This window comes from Melanostigma gelatinosum (assembly GCF_949748355.1).
Source record: "Melanostigma gelatinosum genome assembly, chromosome: 17".
Classification (NCBI taxonomy): domain Eukaryota; kingdom Metazoa; phylum Chordata; class Actinopteri; order Perciformes; family Zoarcidae; genus Melanostigma; species Melanostigma gelatinosum.
In genome coordinates, this window is record NC_136650.1 from 9,981,319 (window position 1) to 9,999,316 (window position 17,998).

At 39.0% G+C, this 17,998-nt stretch overlaps 1 protein-coding gene and 1 long non-coding RNA gene across 6 annotated transcripts in view; both read right to left on the reverse strand.

The window, feature by feature from the left end:
- Positions 1-17,998, reverse strand: part of akap9 (A kinase (PRKA) anchor protein 9) — an 81,660-nt gene that overhangs the window by 43,349 nt on the left and 20,313 nt on the right. For all 5 annotated transcript variants that reach the window (XM_079288431.1, XM_079288432.1, XM_079288430.1 and 2 more), the window contains exon 2: positions 4,842-5,099. In XM_079288431.1, coding sequence (XP_079144557.1) covers positions 4,842-5,099 — 258 coding nt within the window. The remainder of the gene's footprint in view (positions 1-4,841; positions 5,100-17,998) is intronic.
- Positions 7,176-9,221, reverse strand: LOC306791623. The gene is made up of 4 exons (XR_013772762.1): positions 9,109-9,221; positions 8,702-8,786; positions 8,352-8,411; positions 7,176-7,532 (listed from the first exon to the last, which is right to left on the reverse strand). It is a non-coding gene; the product is annotated as an uncharacterized lncRNA (long non-coding RNA).

The following is a 17,998-nucleotide window of genomic DNA, read 5'->3' on the forward strand; positions in this document are numbered from 1 at the left end:
GACAGCCAAAGCATCTCAATAAAACATAATCCAAGTCAAATATATATTTTTTCATCTTCAAAATTGGATCAATCATAACAATTTGCGTTATGTCCCATTTCAGTCAGCTCTCAGCTTTAATCAAATATGGGCAGAAGCTACTTCTGTCACTAGAGCTCCATCAATCTGCAGTCTCGTATTCCCAACTATGTGTGCTGCATGATAGTTTTATTTCGACACAGCTGCGCGCACACACACACACACACACACACACAATTTGTCACAACTGCGAGATCAATATAAGCGGTGGAGGAACCACCATGAATCATTTGGAACAACTAACTCAGGCAAACGCGTATTATATTGTAATTCATTCATTCAGAGGACTCGCAGTGACCGTCTGCAGACAGTACGGGGTCTCTCCATACCACAGTCCTGCTTAGAGTGGAGCTAATTGCAAACGTTTTCACAGCAATATAAAATTATTATTATTATTATTATAAGCTCATTAAAAGGTGCATAACACGAGAGCGACTTCATTCTCTGCTGAGGTTTATCATTACTCCAGTAAATCTTTACTTGGCAAATAGTTGTTTGCCGTTATATTAATGCTCTGAATGTCGTATATTGCTCCTTTGAAACTACTAATGAGACGATTTTTTTTATAGTCAAAGCAAATATTTAAATAAAAACGCAATAATGCGTTCCCTTATCATTTAAATTGTGTGTTTCTGTGCAAATAACCACTATAGATTACAATGAAGGTTTACACCGACTTCTGGAATATTTTTCAGATGGTTCGGGGACGGCGGAGGTTTGCCGTCAACTGTACCGGTAGTTCTTAGAAAGAACATCGGGTGGTCAGAATAAAAGAAAATGATAATGGAAAAAAAAGAAAAGAATTTTTTTTTTTTTAAACTATAAATAGGCCAAGAAAATTGCAATCTCTGCCCCACAGCTGCTTTCTCACTCCTGCGGAGTAATGACGGCCTTTATTGAAGTCCCTTTCTGGGTTAATTACTGCGTCAAACTTTGAAACTGTACGGCGTCCAGAACAAGAGTGGAATTACAGGTTTTACTTTGATTGCAAACCTTCTGCACCTCGAAAAAGCAAAGTGCACAAAGAAAAATACTGACCAAGTAACACGTGACGTATGACAATTATATAATGACCTTGTTGATTTCAGGAAAGTTTCCTTGCAGCTGCTGATGTCTCGGCGGCATCGGTGAGTCAACACATTTGTATTTGCAATTACGTCGACTCTAAAACACTCGACAATGGAACCAATTTGATGCTGTTGTTTTTCCACAGCAACCATTTCCTGTTCACAAAAAGCTGCGTCACTAGAAAAACCCTCGAGCAGTGGTGGGCCGTCATCAACAGAATCACAAAGTTATAGCTATTTTATAATTGAATTATATTTCATAAATACACTACATGTATTGTAATTATTTTTCCCCATTATCTTATTTTCTCATTGCACAGCTCCCGTCTTCCTCTGTTGCTCTGCTTCCAGTGCAGCTTGTTTTAAGTAGAGCTTTTATCCAATCAGATTTCACCTCTGTGTCTCGAGGTAAGAACAGAGGCCTGAGGTCCTCTCGGTAGACTTTGCAGTTTAAGTGAATGGGGACGATATTGTTGATTGTCATTGTCTTCAACCAATCAGATCTTTAGTTTGACATGTTGGGCGTATTCTTTGACGTGTCGGAGCTACCGAGGTAGCCTGCTAAGTACGTCAGCATTAACGTGCGGTGTGATTGGTCAGTGGGCTAGCGTGACTGTTGTGAAGCAGCTAGCAGAACTTAGTATTCGTAGTAACAGTTCAAGTTGAAAGACATGCAAGTAGTTATGACATTGACATGACATTTTTAGTGTTTTGCTTGGTGTAGCTTTGTTTTTTTAACAATCAATGGCTGACGGAGGAGGAGAAACGGATTTGGGAGTTACTGGCAACGCCTTTCTGGAGGACATTTCCAGAATGATCGTAAGAAAGGGTCGGCCAACCCCACAGCTAGCAGCCCTGACCCAGCCGGGAAAAGGATTTGTATAAACGGTATTCCTGGAAAACGTTCGCAGGAGGATCTCTGGCTGGAACTGAACCGCAACGATGTTCTGTACAACCGCGTCATTAAACTATTTGTAATCAAAGAAAGGAGGATGGACTTTGTCTTTAAGTGAACAGCAGCTGTGGTAAGTGAAGTGCTTTTGTGTTTTTACATCTGCAGTAGCGTTACTAGTGTTAATTTGTCGATGGTGTCGTTTTTATGATATGGTGACTATTGTTCCCTCTGATGTGAATAATAGTTGAATGGCCCGTGCTCTTCAGTGTGCGGTGTAATACGTGTTTTAGCGCCGCAGTGTTGCTGCATTGATTTGTTGTCATATAAATATACGTGACTGGTTCTTGTGAGTTTGTTCTTGTCATTGTTAATTACATTGATTTTAACTATATCCATTGTCCGTTAATGACGACGCATCCCATCATGTGTGTATTCATGTATCTGTATTCTTTAACAAAGCAAGAGTTATAGTCTGGAGAAATGGGGATTGGTTGGCAATTGCTTTCGCCCTGTTTGAATCAGTAGGGAACAGCTAAACGCTGCGGGGAGAGTTTGTAGCGCGTGTGCTGCTGTTCGTTTTCCTGCTAAGCTAATTCAGCATAGTGTGCATCCCAGAACATACGTGAATCACCAGAGTACAACGTTTCTCTTCCGTGGTGGGCGTGTCAGAAATGTTAAGCGCAGTGGCTCCACCGAAAGAACATTATATTTCCCACAATCCCACGAGCATAAATAATTCTCACACACTGCGCTCAGTCTCGCACGGGTTTCATTTGTTGGTGACAGAACAGCGTAAACATACAGAATGTCCCACAGTCTTGCAGCCTTCTGTGACAGGAATGGTGCTTCCAAGGTGAAATTACTTCTTTTCTTTTTTTTCTTTGCAACAAAATATTCAATCAACCTTAAGGTCTGCTAAAGAAGTGTTGTGCGCCCGCAGGAATTGGTGACACAGGCCGACGCATCTCAACCTGTTTTAAAAAGGCTATTGTTTGTTTCCATGGCAACCAGTAGTTTTGTGGGCAGAAGTACCGCATGAGATGTACAGTGGGGTCAGAGACGAGTGGCTGCACAGCGCCGAGAAAAAGAGACCGAGAGGACTCGAATGATGGAAGGAAAAATAAAAAAAAGCCGGCCCTCACGTCTGTGCACCTTTTTCAAACTGTTTTAAAAGAGCTGATATAACAATGTAATATTTATCACAATCATGATTGAGAAGTTATTGCAGGTTTGAAGCATGTTTGTTACGTTAACGGAGTAAATACCAACTATCCTTTCAAGTGGTCTTCATGAGAAAACCATGTTTTGCGTGGCTCGATCAAAACCTTATTGAAGTCTGTGAATTTTTGACATTTTTCACAGAACAGTCGGGCAGCAAAGCAGCAGTCTTGTAATGCAGCAGTAGCTGAGTGTAAAAACAACATTACAGGATTATTTTTGATTCAAGCTCTCATTTCTAACAGCATTGAGTCTGCAGCAAAAGTCTCAAGACACAAGAACACCAATGCAAACTAAAAGCATGCTGCAGACAAATCTCAAAAGGGTATTTAAGCCTTTTTGAAAAGTCTACCGGTAGTCTTCGAATACAAAGTCTAATTTGATTTTTGCCAATGTACATTGTGAGACTCCATAATTGACTGATAATTTCCAAAGGTTTGTGGTAAAAACTCTGTAATCCAGTACAATTATAAGAAAAAAATAGGCTTTTCTTTGAAAGAAAAGCTCCCTTAAAACCAAAGTAATTATTAATTCTGGGAAATGTTATTCTTCATAAACATGGTGAAGTGTAGGAATTAGTAATTCCATATTTGTTTATGTTTCAGTTAAATTGTGTGACTCAACAATGCCATACATCTCCACCTGGAAGACAGAATTAAAATAATTCTGAAGGAAATAAGGAAACAAATATTTTATTTACTTTTTTCTTTCCTACATCACTGCTCTCTGTTGTCATGACAGCTACAGCAGGCTCATTAAGCTCCAGGAGACAAACGAAACAAAACTCGGTGGAGAACAATGATCATTTTCACACAGTCCTACAGCGGGGACAATTACATCTTATTATGATGATGATGATAGAAAACTAAAGCCATAAAATGCCTGAAGTTAAAAGACTTTGTTGGTGCAGGAGGAGCAGACGGACTACCGGTAATTATTATATTGTAGTATGACTCAAATCTGACACAACAGAGACGAAAGAAACACGTTCATGTCCAATACAACCCAGAATCATGAATAAACATGATACATTTTGTGAAATGTTGAGCATTTAGACAGTGAACTCTCTGAAGGGATATTTTGGATGAGTCATACCAAAAAACTTGTTTTCGTCATAATTTGATAAATAATTCCAAAAAACAAAGTGGCATACTATGCAACCTTGTCTTATTGTAACAAGAGGTCTTTCACAATATTGTACAGCAGTGGCCATGAGCATTTTACTCTGCGAATGAGTAACTGAGATATCACTCACTTGTTTTCTCAGTGACCAATGGGCGAGTTAAACCTAGGTCTGAATTGTGATCAACTTTAACAGGACAACACTTACAAATCCTTCCTGAAGGGCACATTTATTTTGAAATTCCACAGGATGCAGCAGATGAATTCTCATCATTTTACCAATAGAGGCAAATCGTTACTTTTCTCACTTGTGTCAGGAGGTTGATTGATTAAGTGAATCAATCATTCATGTTGTTAATTTCTCCACATTTTGTCCATAAATCAACAATAATCTGCTTCAAAATGATAAATGGGATTCTGTATGTGAATAGTGAACTGCTGTAATACGTTGTTTTGTCTACCTCTATTGTGTAGGTCTGGTCATGCTTGACAGTCTCTCCACTCTGCAGTGTCCTGGCGAAGGTAAACTCTGTGGGTCCTTCTGGTGATCCATCTTGTCCTCCACCTGAGACCTCCTCTCTTCCCACAGACGGCTCCGGCTCCACCTCCACCTTTCTCAGCGAATCCCCCTCCGAGTCCTCTCCCAGCTTCTTTTTCTTCTTCTTTTTCTGTTTCTTCTGGGAGTCCGCGTGAGCTTTTCTCTGGCGATACTCAGCCAACTGGAGAAGGAAGAGGGGGAAAAGGCAATGTTAAAGATATGACTCAATGGTGGGCCTTAGAAGTTGAAAAAACAACAAACATTTCTCCGCTCCAAGTGAGTCGTCCCGCCCTGTGTCCATATAACCAGACACATGCCTCTTGCTCTGCCAGCTTCTAATCCAGACTAAAAGGATTGTATTTCCAAACTGTCTCAACGATCTCGTCTGAACGGCGATAACACTGATCTCCTTCGCCATCATCAAAACAGTATCCTCTGCTTTATTTCGCAAACTATTTTTCTCCACTTCTTAACAAGTTGAGTTTCATATTTGGGATTATTCTTCACAACAGTATCGTGCTGCTTGGCCTGATTCAATCGTTTTCATGAATTGTGCTTCTAAAGACAAACTAAAACTTTAAAATACAAACTTAAAAGTCCTCTGTCAAATAAATCTTTAATCACAGAAATTATCACAGAAATTAGGGCTGCAACACTCATTTCTGTTATTGACTAACCTTTCAAATAATTGATTTGATCAATAACTGATGATTAAATGTCACAGAACAGTAAAACATCGTCAAATGTCTTTGTTTTTTTGTCTGTCAGGCAACAGAGCAAGGACAGCGCTGCAGGCTGACTGGTGCAGGTAAATGAATTGTTAATCAAAAGGCTTACAAATTGAGACTCCAAGACGGAGGCAGGTAAAGGGCAAGACAAAGGAACTGTGCTGGTATGTGGACCAATGACTGATTGGGGAAAGTGAGAACAGGTGAGTAGGAGGTCTGCTGAGAGCAGGGCTAACGAGGGACAGGTGGAACTAATTGACACCGTGAACAAAAGCAACAGGAGTACTTCACACTAATCATCACCAATGATGCCATGAATTACACTGCCTGGTTAGTTACTACTATTGTATTTATTATGTGTGAACAACCGGGGGACAGCAAATAGACTTTAGGCAGAGTCAGCTGAGCAGGACAGACAGCAGGGGCTGCACAGACTGCTAAAGACACACACGCACACGCACACACGCACACGCACACACACACACACACACACATACACGTTTTTGCTACATGGTGGGGACGCCTGTGTAGAGGTTACGCGTGGGGACCTCATTTTCTGAATGGAATAACGGCATACTTTTCATCACATAAATTTTGTTTTGGTCCTGGGAACCAAAATATCAACTCAAGTATCAAAACTTCTCAAATTTAACAAACTGAATTTTTGTCTGGTGTTTCTATCCCAGCGGGGACGCTCCTATCATGTCATAATACAAACCACCACCAGGGGACACTGTTAAAAATGTGTCTTTCAAGCCTATATACGGAATTCAAGCCTATATAAGGTATTCAAGCCTATATAAGGTATTCAAGCCTATATAAGGTATTCAATGGAGGGTAAGTTTATAGAAACTAGAGCTTTATTTTAAAAAAAGAGTTGTTTCTGTATTATATTTTGTTAATTCATTTAATATTGCATTTGTGGATTCACCATTAAATGTTGTAATTGTATAATGACTCATCTGTGTATATTGAACTCCACTCAATGTAAATGTCAGATCAGAATCAGAAATGTTCAAACTTCACAGCTTTATTTCAAAGTTCTGTGCATTTTTCAGATATAGTACACTGAATATTACAGTTGAAAGCATTACAGTTTTGATACTGTGATATTCAGTGCTTTGTATTTCAGTTGAAAAATAAACCTACAAATGATGGAGCTGAATATCACAGTATCACAACTGCAATGCTCTCAGCATAATATTTCAAAGTAGTATTTCACTTGCAAAACAAATACTGAACTTGACTACTACAATACTTAAATTGTAATTCTGTAAACATTATTTCAACACTTACTGTTTCAAAACCTTTCAATGCCTCACAACTGTTGTGTACAACTTCTATTACAACTGCACTGCAATGTACACTTTTTAAGTGTAGTGAAATGGTTTTAAATAACAAAAAATACAACGAAAATATGTTTGTGTATCACAAAATAGATTCGTACAACTTTAATGCCGTAACGCAAATAGAAATATTCAAATATTTAACAAAGAAAAGGAGGAATGTCAAAGAGAACAGGCACGATTATGAATTCTTCAAAAAAAACAAAAAACCTGTTAAACCTTCCATTTGACAATATTGAACAACGTCCAGCAACAGAAGTGCATAAATGTCCAGCAAAGATTGTACCTGTAGTCTTCCATCTGAACACAATAGTGCACAAATGTAAAAGCTTACCTTTCTTGCAAAGACTTTCGCTTTAGTGCATCAATTCGGTTTTTTGTGTAAAATTTCACTGCCTCCCACCTCCTTCCTTTGAGAGCTAGTGGTGACGTCTGAATGCATTCCAGGAACCTTCCAAGATCTGATGTGGTCCATGAGTGTTTTTTCCACAGCCTGGATTTCGTCGTTGGTCCACTTCTGTTTTTTTGTTTGTGATGACCCTGAATAAAATGAGACAGTAATTTAATGTTATTCAAAAACCAGCAAGTACTGAGGCTATAATGTTGTATCGATCTTGACTGTAGCAGTACACAAAATACGAGTAGAACAACCTGTAGTTGCAGTAACATAAGTATTTGGAGCAACAGTGTCTAATACAAAAATAGAACTCGCAGCAGAAATATAGACGGTAGTTGCAGAAGTATGAACAAAGACACGGTTTACTAACACTAGCTTCAGTATTACATGACACAAGTGGAGTACTTCATTTAAAACAACTGGTCATTGTCCATTTAGTCCAGAGGACATTATGTGATTTAGGACTAGATGAGATCTACTGACCTGAACAAATGAGTCCTTTACATAGATGATTCTGAATTCAATATACTGGATGATGTGAAATTATATTTCCTTACGTAATGATGCCAGTTACTTTAATATGGTGTTTCATTAGCCTCAAAACCTGGGCACACAAAAACCAGGTGCGTGATAGAAACGCACAGAGTAATATTGAAAGTTAAAGTATACTCACTATGCAGAATGGACAAAATAATATATTTATAGTAGGCTGAAATCATTGGATAATAATTATCGATGCATTAATGAATGTATCACTTTAATGTTGCAGCTGGTAAAGGTGGAGCTCATTTGAACTACTTAATACACGTATTAACTAAGTTACATACTACATAACGATACATGATAGTTTATTAGTTTATTTCTATTTTGGATAGGGAATCTATAAAATGTATTCTCATGTCAGTGGACTCACTAAATAACTTGATCCTAGGTGAGAAACTGAACAACTTTGAAAAGATTACCTTTTTTTGTGTGTGATTGACCAGAGGCCTCTCCAACCAGCATCTTTTCATCCAAACTACCTATTAAAACACAAGCAAAACTGAGAATAACAGACTTTCAATTAATTTCATACATCCAATCAAATAGTGTCTACAATCTGTTGGTGCCCACAGAATAAACACTCATGTGGTATTTTAAGGAAACTGTATTAGGGAAAGTGATTGGAAATAAATCAATAAATAATACAGGCAAGGTAAAAGGCATGCAAATGATTAAGGCTAGCAATGTACCTGGACAGTGTGTGCTTTCTTTCCAAGAGAAATATTTTATCAGAAATTTTCACAATCCTCACATTTACTCGAAATATTACCTTTGGCTGGATGTGGATCATCCTCATCACTGTACTCAGAACTTGATAGAGGTTCTCTTTTGTCTCTGAGCATTTGTCTGTTGAGCTTAAAAAAAGAAAGGATTAGACTTGGATATTCTTCATTGTAAAATCACAAGCATTTAACAATAATAAATGTCAAGACTAAAACTAGGCAACATGTTTAGAAAAGAAATTGAGTGCTGGGCTCTTAGGTTTATTTTCCTGTGCCTTTATTTGAGATGCGAGACGTTAGCTCAAAAGACTTGTGCTTTGTCTCGTAGTGGCACTTCACATTACCGCTTTCAATAATCATCACAGCCTCTGGAAATATTACCCTGATTCCTGTAAACTGACAGATGTCATGGCCCTTTTCATGTTAGAATGTGAAGTTTTGCAAATAAACTTACAACTCCACTGTCGGTTCTCATGAGCTCTGGAACACTTGTGTCCTCATCGACATCAGCTGGAGTGGGGTCAAGAATATCGGTATTGTCACTGGACCGCTGGTGTTCTTCCTGAAAAACGAATCATTTTTTTGTAATGTTTAGACAGGCTCCCAACCTACCAGTCTGCCTACCTATCAGTCGACCTACCAGTCTACCTACCTACCTACCAATCGACGCTGTTTTACATAAATAAAATAATACACAACCAAACAACAAATACTACAACTTATATTTCATCAGACATTATGAATAAGTGGCTGCAGTGCAAACTATTTAATTTCTCCTTGTGGGAAACACTGTCGTAATAATGGAAGTCTAATATGTGTGATTAACTAGCTGTAGTCTGTAAGAAATGAATTACTCTAGCATTGTTTTGATTTCTGTTCGACATTCACAGTCGAGCAGGTTAACTGTCAATTAAGAACCCAAAGAAGATGACATATCCTACCTCGTTGGTCTGTTCAGGGTTAAAGCCATCTGTCACATCAGCGCCTGCAAATATATTAGAGGATAGAAATGTTAATATGGTTTACGATGAACTAATAACTTCAACATCATCTTTGATGGGTCAAAATGTGTTTCATTTGCGTCTAGACTATTTTTAAATAGTTATATGATTTAAACCCTGAGAGTATGATCAGTTTGGGATTGAAACCAATAGACTCCCTGAAGTATTCAGTATAATATTCTCCACTATTACAAAAGACTTTCTCAGTATTTCAAGCTGCAGTGGTAGAATTTTGTGTAATTAAAATTGTTGCCTGAGCTGCTATTATTACATTTTGACTGAAATTAAAAGTAATTTGTTCTGGTCTTATAGGCTGCATTATAGTAAGGTGATCTACTTATTTCTGAAAGTATGAGGCTAAATATTCTACTTCAATACCCATGGTTATTTGAATTACAATATCTGCTTACATGTGAAGAAATACTTTTTTTTAAAGTTAACCTTGACTCAATATGTCAAATATGTCTCTTTGTTGAGCATAATATTCACGTTCTGTGGGAAAAGATAATGATGATAAAATATAAATTCTAAACAATATCTAAATATCATTTTGTGACTGTAAAAAAGCCCCACGATGTGTAAATTATCCATTTGTAGTTAACTGTAATTAGTTGTCCAGCCTTCCGTTAACGGTAGGCTGGTCTCAGATCGCATACCTGCAAACTCATGAGTGAAAAAGGTGACAAGCCCGAAACAGTGAACAGTGTGATGAGAGGACATGTGAGCCCTTGTTGCTGTAGTTCATCTCCTTGGAGCAGAGGCTACATTTAGCCTGAATATCAATGTGTTAAAACACTGTGACAGCAGGAAGCTGCACTCACGTCTGTTCAGACCTCCACCTTTATCCAGACCCACCTCCACCTTTATCCAGACCCAGCTCCACTCACAGCTCTGTTAGCTGCACATGCTAGCTGCACATGTTAGCTTAGTGTTAGCTAATATTAGCTGTCCATCTCGGTTAACTTCCAGCACATTGCAACAGCTCTTTTTATATGGCAGTACATGTACCAACATTAGGAGCAAGGACAATAATTAAAAACTTACCATTTCCATCCAGGTTCCACAGCTAGCCCGTCAAGTTACATGTGTGTGGAGCCGCTCGACAGTCTGAGGCAGTGAGTCACCTCTCCACGGGCGCATGCACTGATGGGGGAGGGGCCACGCCATGGTCCCCATGATGATGGTAAACGTCAGGTTTTGTGTAATGTCAGCAATGAAACTTAAGGTACTTTACACAGAACATGACATTGACTGTCCCCACCGTAACCTCACCCATCCCCCACTCCTTCGGTCACGATCAGCATGAGGGAGCTCTGAGGCTCGGCCTGGTCTGCAGCCGTTGTTAATAACTTAGACAGGTAATAGTAATTACTAAAACGGAAGGATTACATAAAATACCTGCTTAAGTTGAGACTTTATTGCTCAACTAGAATTTAGTATAAAGTATGTAAAAAAAAATTCAATTAAAAAAGGACATTGAAATGAAACAAGCATTTCTAATGAAGTTAAGTAATAGAAGCATTTTTGAACTGTTAAAAAATTATACAACCATTGATATTCATAAAATAGAAACTACAACTATTTACAAGCCATTGTATTCAACAGAAGTATTTATATGTGTATTTAACTAACATATTATGAAAAGACTGTTAATGATGTGTACATGTTGCTGTTTCTGTTGGGTGCAATAAAAACACTTGTAAATGGCTTTTTATGCTAAAGTTCACATATGATGGACACAAGAGGACCCTCTTCAAGGTACAATTAGATTCAAGTCATTAGCATGCTGCTAACAGGAGATAGCATTCCAGAGGGTCTGCAGATTTTTCCGCAATATTTTCCTATTCAAGTCATCAAGGGGAATGTTGCCAAGCAATTTCCCATCAAATTCAACCATGTTGTGAGAAGTTATGATTATTTGAAGGATGGGGCAGTTGGTCATCACTTTCCATTAATTTTATCCTGGCAAAATCCCCCATTCAAATGTAGGCCAATTCCCTCCTCCCGCGCAGGCATGCTAAGTGCTAGGGAGTACCATCCAACTTGAATGTGCCTCATTGGGGCCTGTCTACAACATATTAAAAAAACAGGGCTCTGACATCTTCCGAAGTAAAAGATGGTCTGATCTCATCAAGAGTACGACAGGGTGTACAGCTTAGGGACATGTACCCCATGCTGAAGTCTGAGTTTGATACAGGCAAAAATCAGTTCTGGATAATCTAGAGGGATTTTTTCCAGGTGGTCCTATTGTAGGCCTTGTCCACAATGTGTGTGCACAATCTGGGGGTTCTAGGACCCATATTTGAGAAATTATGGCCATTCTTGCATATGCCAAAATATAAGTGAATAAGGCCCCAATTGAGCCCAATTAAGCCCTTTGTGGCTGTTTTTGGGGACCTTAACTTGCAGCTATGAGGCCCAGATTATAGGTGTGTAATGGTGACGAGCCCCTCTTTGAGGCAGAAAGGGATTTAAAACCCTACCCCTTTTTAAAGTATAAAAAGTTTGAGAAAAGACTGGTAAAATCTGGATTGTGACCACTTTTTAATATTGATCAATTTTAAAACACTTGTCAATGGCCTTCTTTGATGAAATTCACATATGATGGACAAAACAGGACCCTCTTCAAGGTTCAATTGGATTCAAGTCGTTAGCATGCTGCTACCGGAAGTTAGCTTTCCCAAGGTTCTACAGATATCTCGCTTTAGATCCTGCATCACCTTATCACAGGCGACTGATTTATGCAAAAATCAGGCAGTTCCAACCTTTCACTACGATTTAATGGCCCGTTTCTCACTTGCCAAAACAGGCCGAAAGATTAGGTCATATGCCTCAATTTTGACTTTTGGGGCTGTTTTTGGGGACCTTAACTTGCAGCTACGAGGCCCAGATTATAGGTGTGTAATGGTGACGAGCCCCTCTTTGAAGGAGAAAATGAATCAAATCTCTACTTTAAATTAAAGTGGACATTTTGAGAGAAAAGACTGTTGAAGGCCATGTCGGAACATAAGTGTCATCTGGGTAGAGACATCCATAGTTCACTATGGGAAAAGTGTTTGGAATGTCCCATTGAGTTTTATACCATTTAACGATGGGGCAAAGATGGAATGACTGTGAAAATTTCACGGTCCTAGCCCATTGTTTTATGGGGTAATTAGGCCAAATAACTTTAAAATGAAGAAAAATGCCATATATTACTACGGGAAAAGTGTACCGAATTTCCTATTGATTTTCATACCACGTGGTTTGTGGCCAAGGGCCGACTGACTGTGAAAATTTCAGCGTGCTAGCCCATTGCTTTCTAGGGGTATTAACTGAACGTCTATTTAAGCCAAATAAATGCTAAATGCCATGAATCACTATGGGAAAACTGTACAGAATTTCCCGTTGATATTCAGACCATTTCATCTTGGGGCAGAGGTTGACTTAATGTGAAAATTTCAGCCTCCTAGCCCATTGTTTTCTAGGTGTCTTTAGGCAGAATTGAGTCAAAAGGCCGTAATTTCTACGTGTACGGAGTTTACCATAGCAGAAAGTGTACCATCGCAGAAAGTGTATGGAATTTCCCCTTGATTTTCATACCACATGGTCTTTGGCCAAAGGTCGACTGACTGTTAAACTTTCAGGGTCCTAGCCCATTGCTTTCTATGGGAATTTGGGCCGAGTTCGGTGAGAAATCCATAATTCACTATGGGAAAAGTGTTTGGAATTTCCCCTTGATTTTCATACCACATGGTCATTGGCCAAAGGTCAACTGACCGTTCAATTTTCAGGGTCATAGCCCATTGCTTTCTATGGGAATTTGGGCCGAGTTCGGTGAGAAATCCATAATTCACTGTGGGAAAAGTGTTTGGAATTTCCCCTTGATTTTCATACCACATGGTCATTGGCCAAAGGTCGACTGACCGTTCAATTTTCAGGGTCCTAGCCCATTGCTTTCTATGGGAATTTGGGCCGAGTTCGGTGAGAAATCCATAATTCACTATGGGAAAAGTGTTTGGAATTTCCCCTTGATTTTCATACCACATGGTCATCGGCCAAAGGTCGACTGACCGTTCAATTTTCAGGGTCCTAGCCCATTGCTTTCTATGGGAATTTGGGCCGAGTTCGGTGACAAATCCATAGTTCACCCATCTCATCCAGTTCACCCAGTTCACCCAGTTCACCCAGTTCACCCATCTCACCCAGTTCACCCATCTCACCCAGTTTACCCAGTTCATAATATCCCATCAAATTCAACCATGTTGTGAGAAGTTATGACTAGTTGAAGGATGGGCCGTTTGGGTAATCACTTTCCATTCATTTTATCGTTCAAAATGCCCCATTCAAATGTAGGCCAACTGCCCCTCTTCCCGCGCAGGCATGCTAAGTGCTAGGGAGTCCCATCCAACTTGAATGTGCCTCATTCGGGCTTGTCTACAACATATTAAAAAAGCAGGGCTCTGACATCTTCAGAAGTAAAAGTTGGTCTAATCTCACCAAGAGTGCGACAGGGTGTACAGTTTAGGGACGTGTACCCCATGCTGAAGTCGGAGTTTGATACAGGCAAAAATCTTTTCTAGATAATCTAGAGGGATTTTATTCAGGTGATCCTATTGTAGGCCTAGTCCACAATGTGTGTCCACAATATGTGGGTTCTGGGATCCATATTTGAGAAGTTATGGCCATTCTTGCATATGTCAAAAAATCCACTAATATAAGGGATTAAGGCCCCAATTAAGCCCTTTGTGGCTGTTTTTGGGGACCTTAACTTGCAGTTACGACGTCCAGATTATAGGTATGTAATGGTGACGAGCCCCTCTTTGAAGGAGAAAAGGATTCAAAACTCTACCCCGTTTTAAAGTATAAAAAGTTAGAGAAAAGACTGGTGTAAACTGGCTTTCGGCCACTTGGGAAGATAAGTGTCATTTGGTTCGAATCCTTTCTGTTGGGTGAAATAAACACAGTCCATTTCCAATTGATATTCGCACTATTTAATCTGTGGGCAAAGGTCGACTGGCTGTGAAAATGTCAGGGTCCTAGCCCGTTGTTCTCTATGTGAATTTAGGCCGACTTATGTCAAAAATCCTTAGTTCACTGTGGAGAAAGTGTTTGGAATTTCCACTTGATTTTCATACCACGTGGTCTTTGGCCAAAGGTCGACTGGCTGTGAAAATTTCAGGGTCCTAGCCCGTTGTTCTCTATGCAAATTTAGGCCGACTTAGGTCAAAAATCCATAGTTCACTATGGAGAAAGTGTATGGAATTTCCACTTGATTTTCATACCACGTGGTCTTTGGCCAAAGGTCGACTGGCTGTGAAAATTTCAGGGTCCTAGCCCGTTGTTCTCTATGCGAATTTAGGCCAACTTAGGTCAAAAATCCATAGTTCACTATGGAGAAAGTGTTTGGAATTTCCACTTGATTTTCATACCATTTAATGAATGGACAAACCTTGAATTTCTGTGAAAATGTCAGCCTCCTAGCCCATTCTTTTCTGGGGAAATTAGGCCAAATAAAGTCAAGATAAAGTCAAAATGCCATAAATTACTACAGGAAAGGTGTACGGAATTTCCCATTGATTTTCATACCACTCAATCTATGTGGAAAGATTTAATTACTGTGAAATTGTCAGCATGCTAGCCCATTGCTTTCTAGGTATTAACTGAACGTCTATTTAAGCCAAATGAATGCAAAATGCCATAAATCACTACGGGAAACTGTACAGAACTTTGGAAAATCGTAACTCGGCAGTCCGGAAGGGCGGGACAAAAAGTCAGGGTTTTTATCCTTACCCCAATGCAATGTTGCTCCAAGTTCTTCCTATAGTATATATATAGTGTTGTGCGCAAGAGAGTTTTATCCTCAGATTCCATGCATTAGATCAGAAGGTCACCACGGGAATATTCAAAGTAAGAGTTAAAAAATGAGGCCTGTAGCCACCATATAGCTAGTTGTTACAAAACAACTTACAATGAGCTTTGCTAGCTACAAGGGGTGCCACCATATGAATACATTTTACGGTTTTCCGTGGTCTATTGAAGAGTTAGTTGTTATAATGACAACGCACGTCTGTGTGGCTAAGTGTTGTTGCAGCTTGGAAGAGAGCAGACTTAGCTCCAGAGACAGATGGCTAGCTACTGAGCTAGGTAGCTTATCTTTCTCCTGAGCAGGCAGGGAGTTATTCCATTATTTACATGTATCACAGGCTTTGTCTGACCTTTTGTTTCTTCTGGAAATGTTTGCCCTGTAAAATCATACTAAGCATACTTAAGCACGGTGCAAAAACACTGGCACTGCACTGTTATGAATTGCCATCATGATTCATCCAGAGAAACTGATATGAAGAGGTCAGAAAAGCATTATGAGCTCGCAGCTGCTTGTGAGAACTGCTGGTGCGAAAAATAAATCATGGTACACCAAAGAGTGAAATGTAGAAGGGCCCACTTTCAGCACCAGCCAGATGAGTAGCAACTTGGGTGGCTAATTTTCTGTAAATAGGGAAGCATTCAAGCATTGTTAAATTAGCAAGCTGGCTAGCAAACTAGACAACTGGCTAGTTAGCTAGCTTGCTAATTCCACTATGCTTAAATGCTTCACTAGTTACAGAAGATGGTCACAACAGCGGGCTGGTGGCCAGCAGCATCGCTGGGTCTAACAGTCCCTCGCCCTAACTCCCTATACAGAAAGTTTATTTTTTAGCTTTTGCAGCGTTATCTATGGTCGTAATAGTGGTCCAAAATGATGTCAAATTGCATACTTTAAGTCAAAAATATTCAAATATCCTTGGAGGACAACCAAACCCAAACTATCCTAGTATATTTTATTCAATGTAGAAATTCACGACTCTTTATCCTGCTGCGTAATATATCCTGTCTGATATGCTGCTCCTAAAACCTGAATAAATAGCTCACACCCTATTGATTTCAGGCTGAAGGCATCGTACAGTAAAATATGTTTTAGAGTGATACTATAGGCTACAAATAACAGGAAAGCACTTTAAGTATTAACACTATGGGTAAATATATAAGCACACCACCGTAACCCTATACTGTTTCAGTTGGCGTATTATAGACCTACTATAGAAGATGCATAGCATTTGAATAGTATAATAATAGAACAATCAAATCAAAAACTGACACAGAATGCTATAACATGCTTAAAGATATAATAAATAAATAATTCAATTAATTTTGTAGAGTCCAAAATCATAAAACATAAATAAATAAGGAGCAAGACATTGCTGACACCAGCCCACACACACGCCAACAAGTGAATGAATAATGGGAGTAATGGGACTTATTTTTCTCCGACTTCAAGAACGGCATCTGGCTATATCAATGTGCTTTCCCACGCTGTACAAGAGTGTGTGGATGAAGCATTAAGTTGCGACTCTCTATGCTTTGTGATGTTACTACTCCCCTTGTCTTTTCAGTCATTACTGCAAAACCTCTCAGTGAGTCCGCAACTTGTCATATGTAGTTTACACGGAGATTAGCCTAATATAACGATTGCAATAGTAAGTGTACACAAGAAAATAGCCGCCCCTCAAACCATCCTGCTGTATTGATTTAAAGGAAAATGTCTTTTCTACTCCTATTTTATGTTTATGGATACAACTCTAAACCTGCATTTGTCTGTTATCATCAATATCATTGTCATTGAACAGTGAGCACTGTTTAAAAGTTAGTTTTAAAAAAGCAGTGCAACAAAACAAGACCTTATTGATCTTACACCTCTGACATGGCAAAATAAATCAAATATAGACTATTATTATAATTGTTGTTATTGTCAATAATATCAATGATGAGATAATGAATTGTGGTAAAATATCATTACAATTGTATGGAAGAAACTTAAAACAGGCATTTTACATGAGAAATATATAGACAATATACATTATGGTTATCGTTGTTTTCATGCAAATTTAAAAAAAACTATAGCAATATAAATAATATCAATATTAATATTAAGTATTTGTGTATTTATTTATTTATACATATATTTATTTTTTATCAAATGTAGCATTTCATTCATGCTTATCTTTGGTCAAAAAGACACATTTAAAGTGTATTCCCAAACTGTAATACTACTTTTGACCAATAGGGGGCAATAGAGAGTGGACAAACAGCGATACACACTTCAAGAACAGCCTACCTCATGGGGACTGCAGTACTAGTGTGTATACACTAGGGGAGCATTCATACACACACACACACATTTTTTTCTTGAAAATGGTTTCCAGGGGACTTCTGAGAAAACTACATGGGGCATGTCTAGACACTGTTCTGAAGCTTGTAGGAGGGGTTTGCCGGTGGGGACCTCAGTTTTTGTCCCCACGGTGACACGAGTCCCCATGGGTCTGT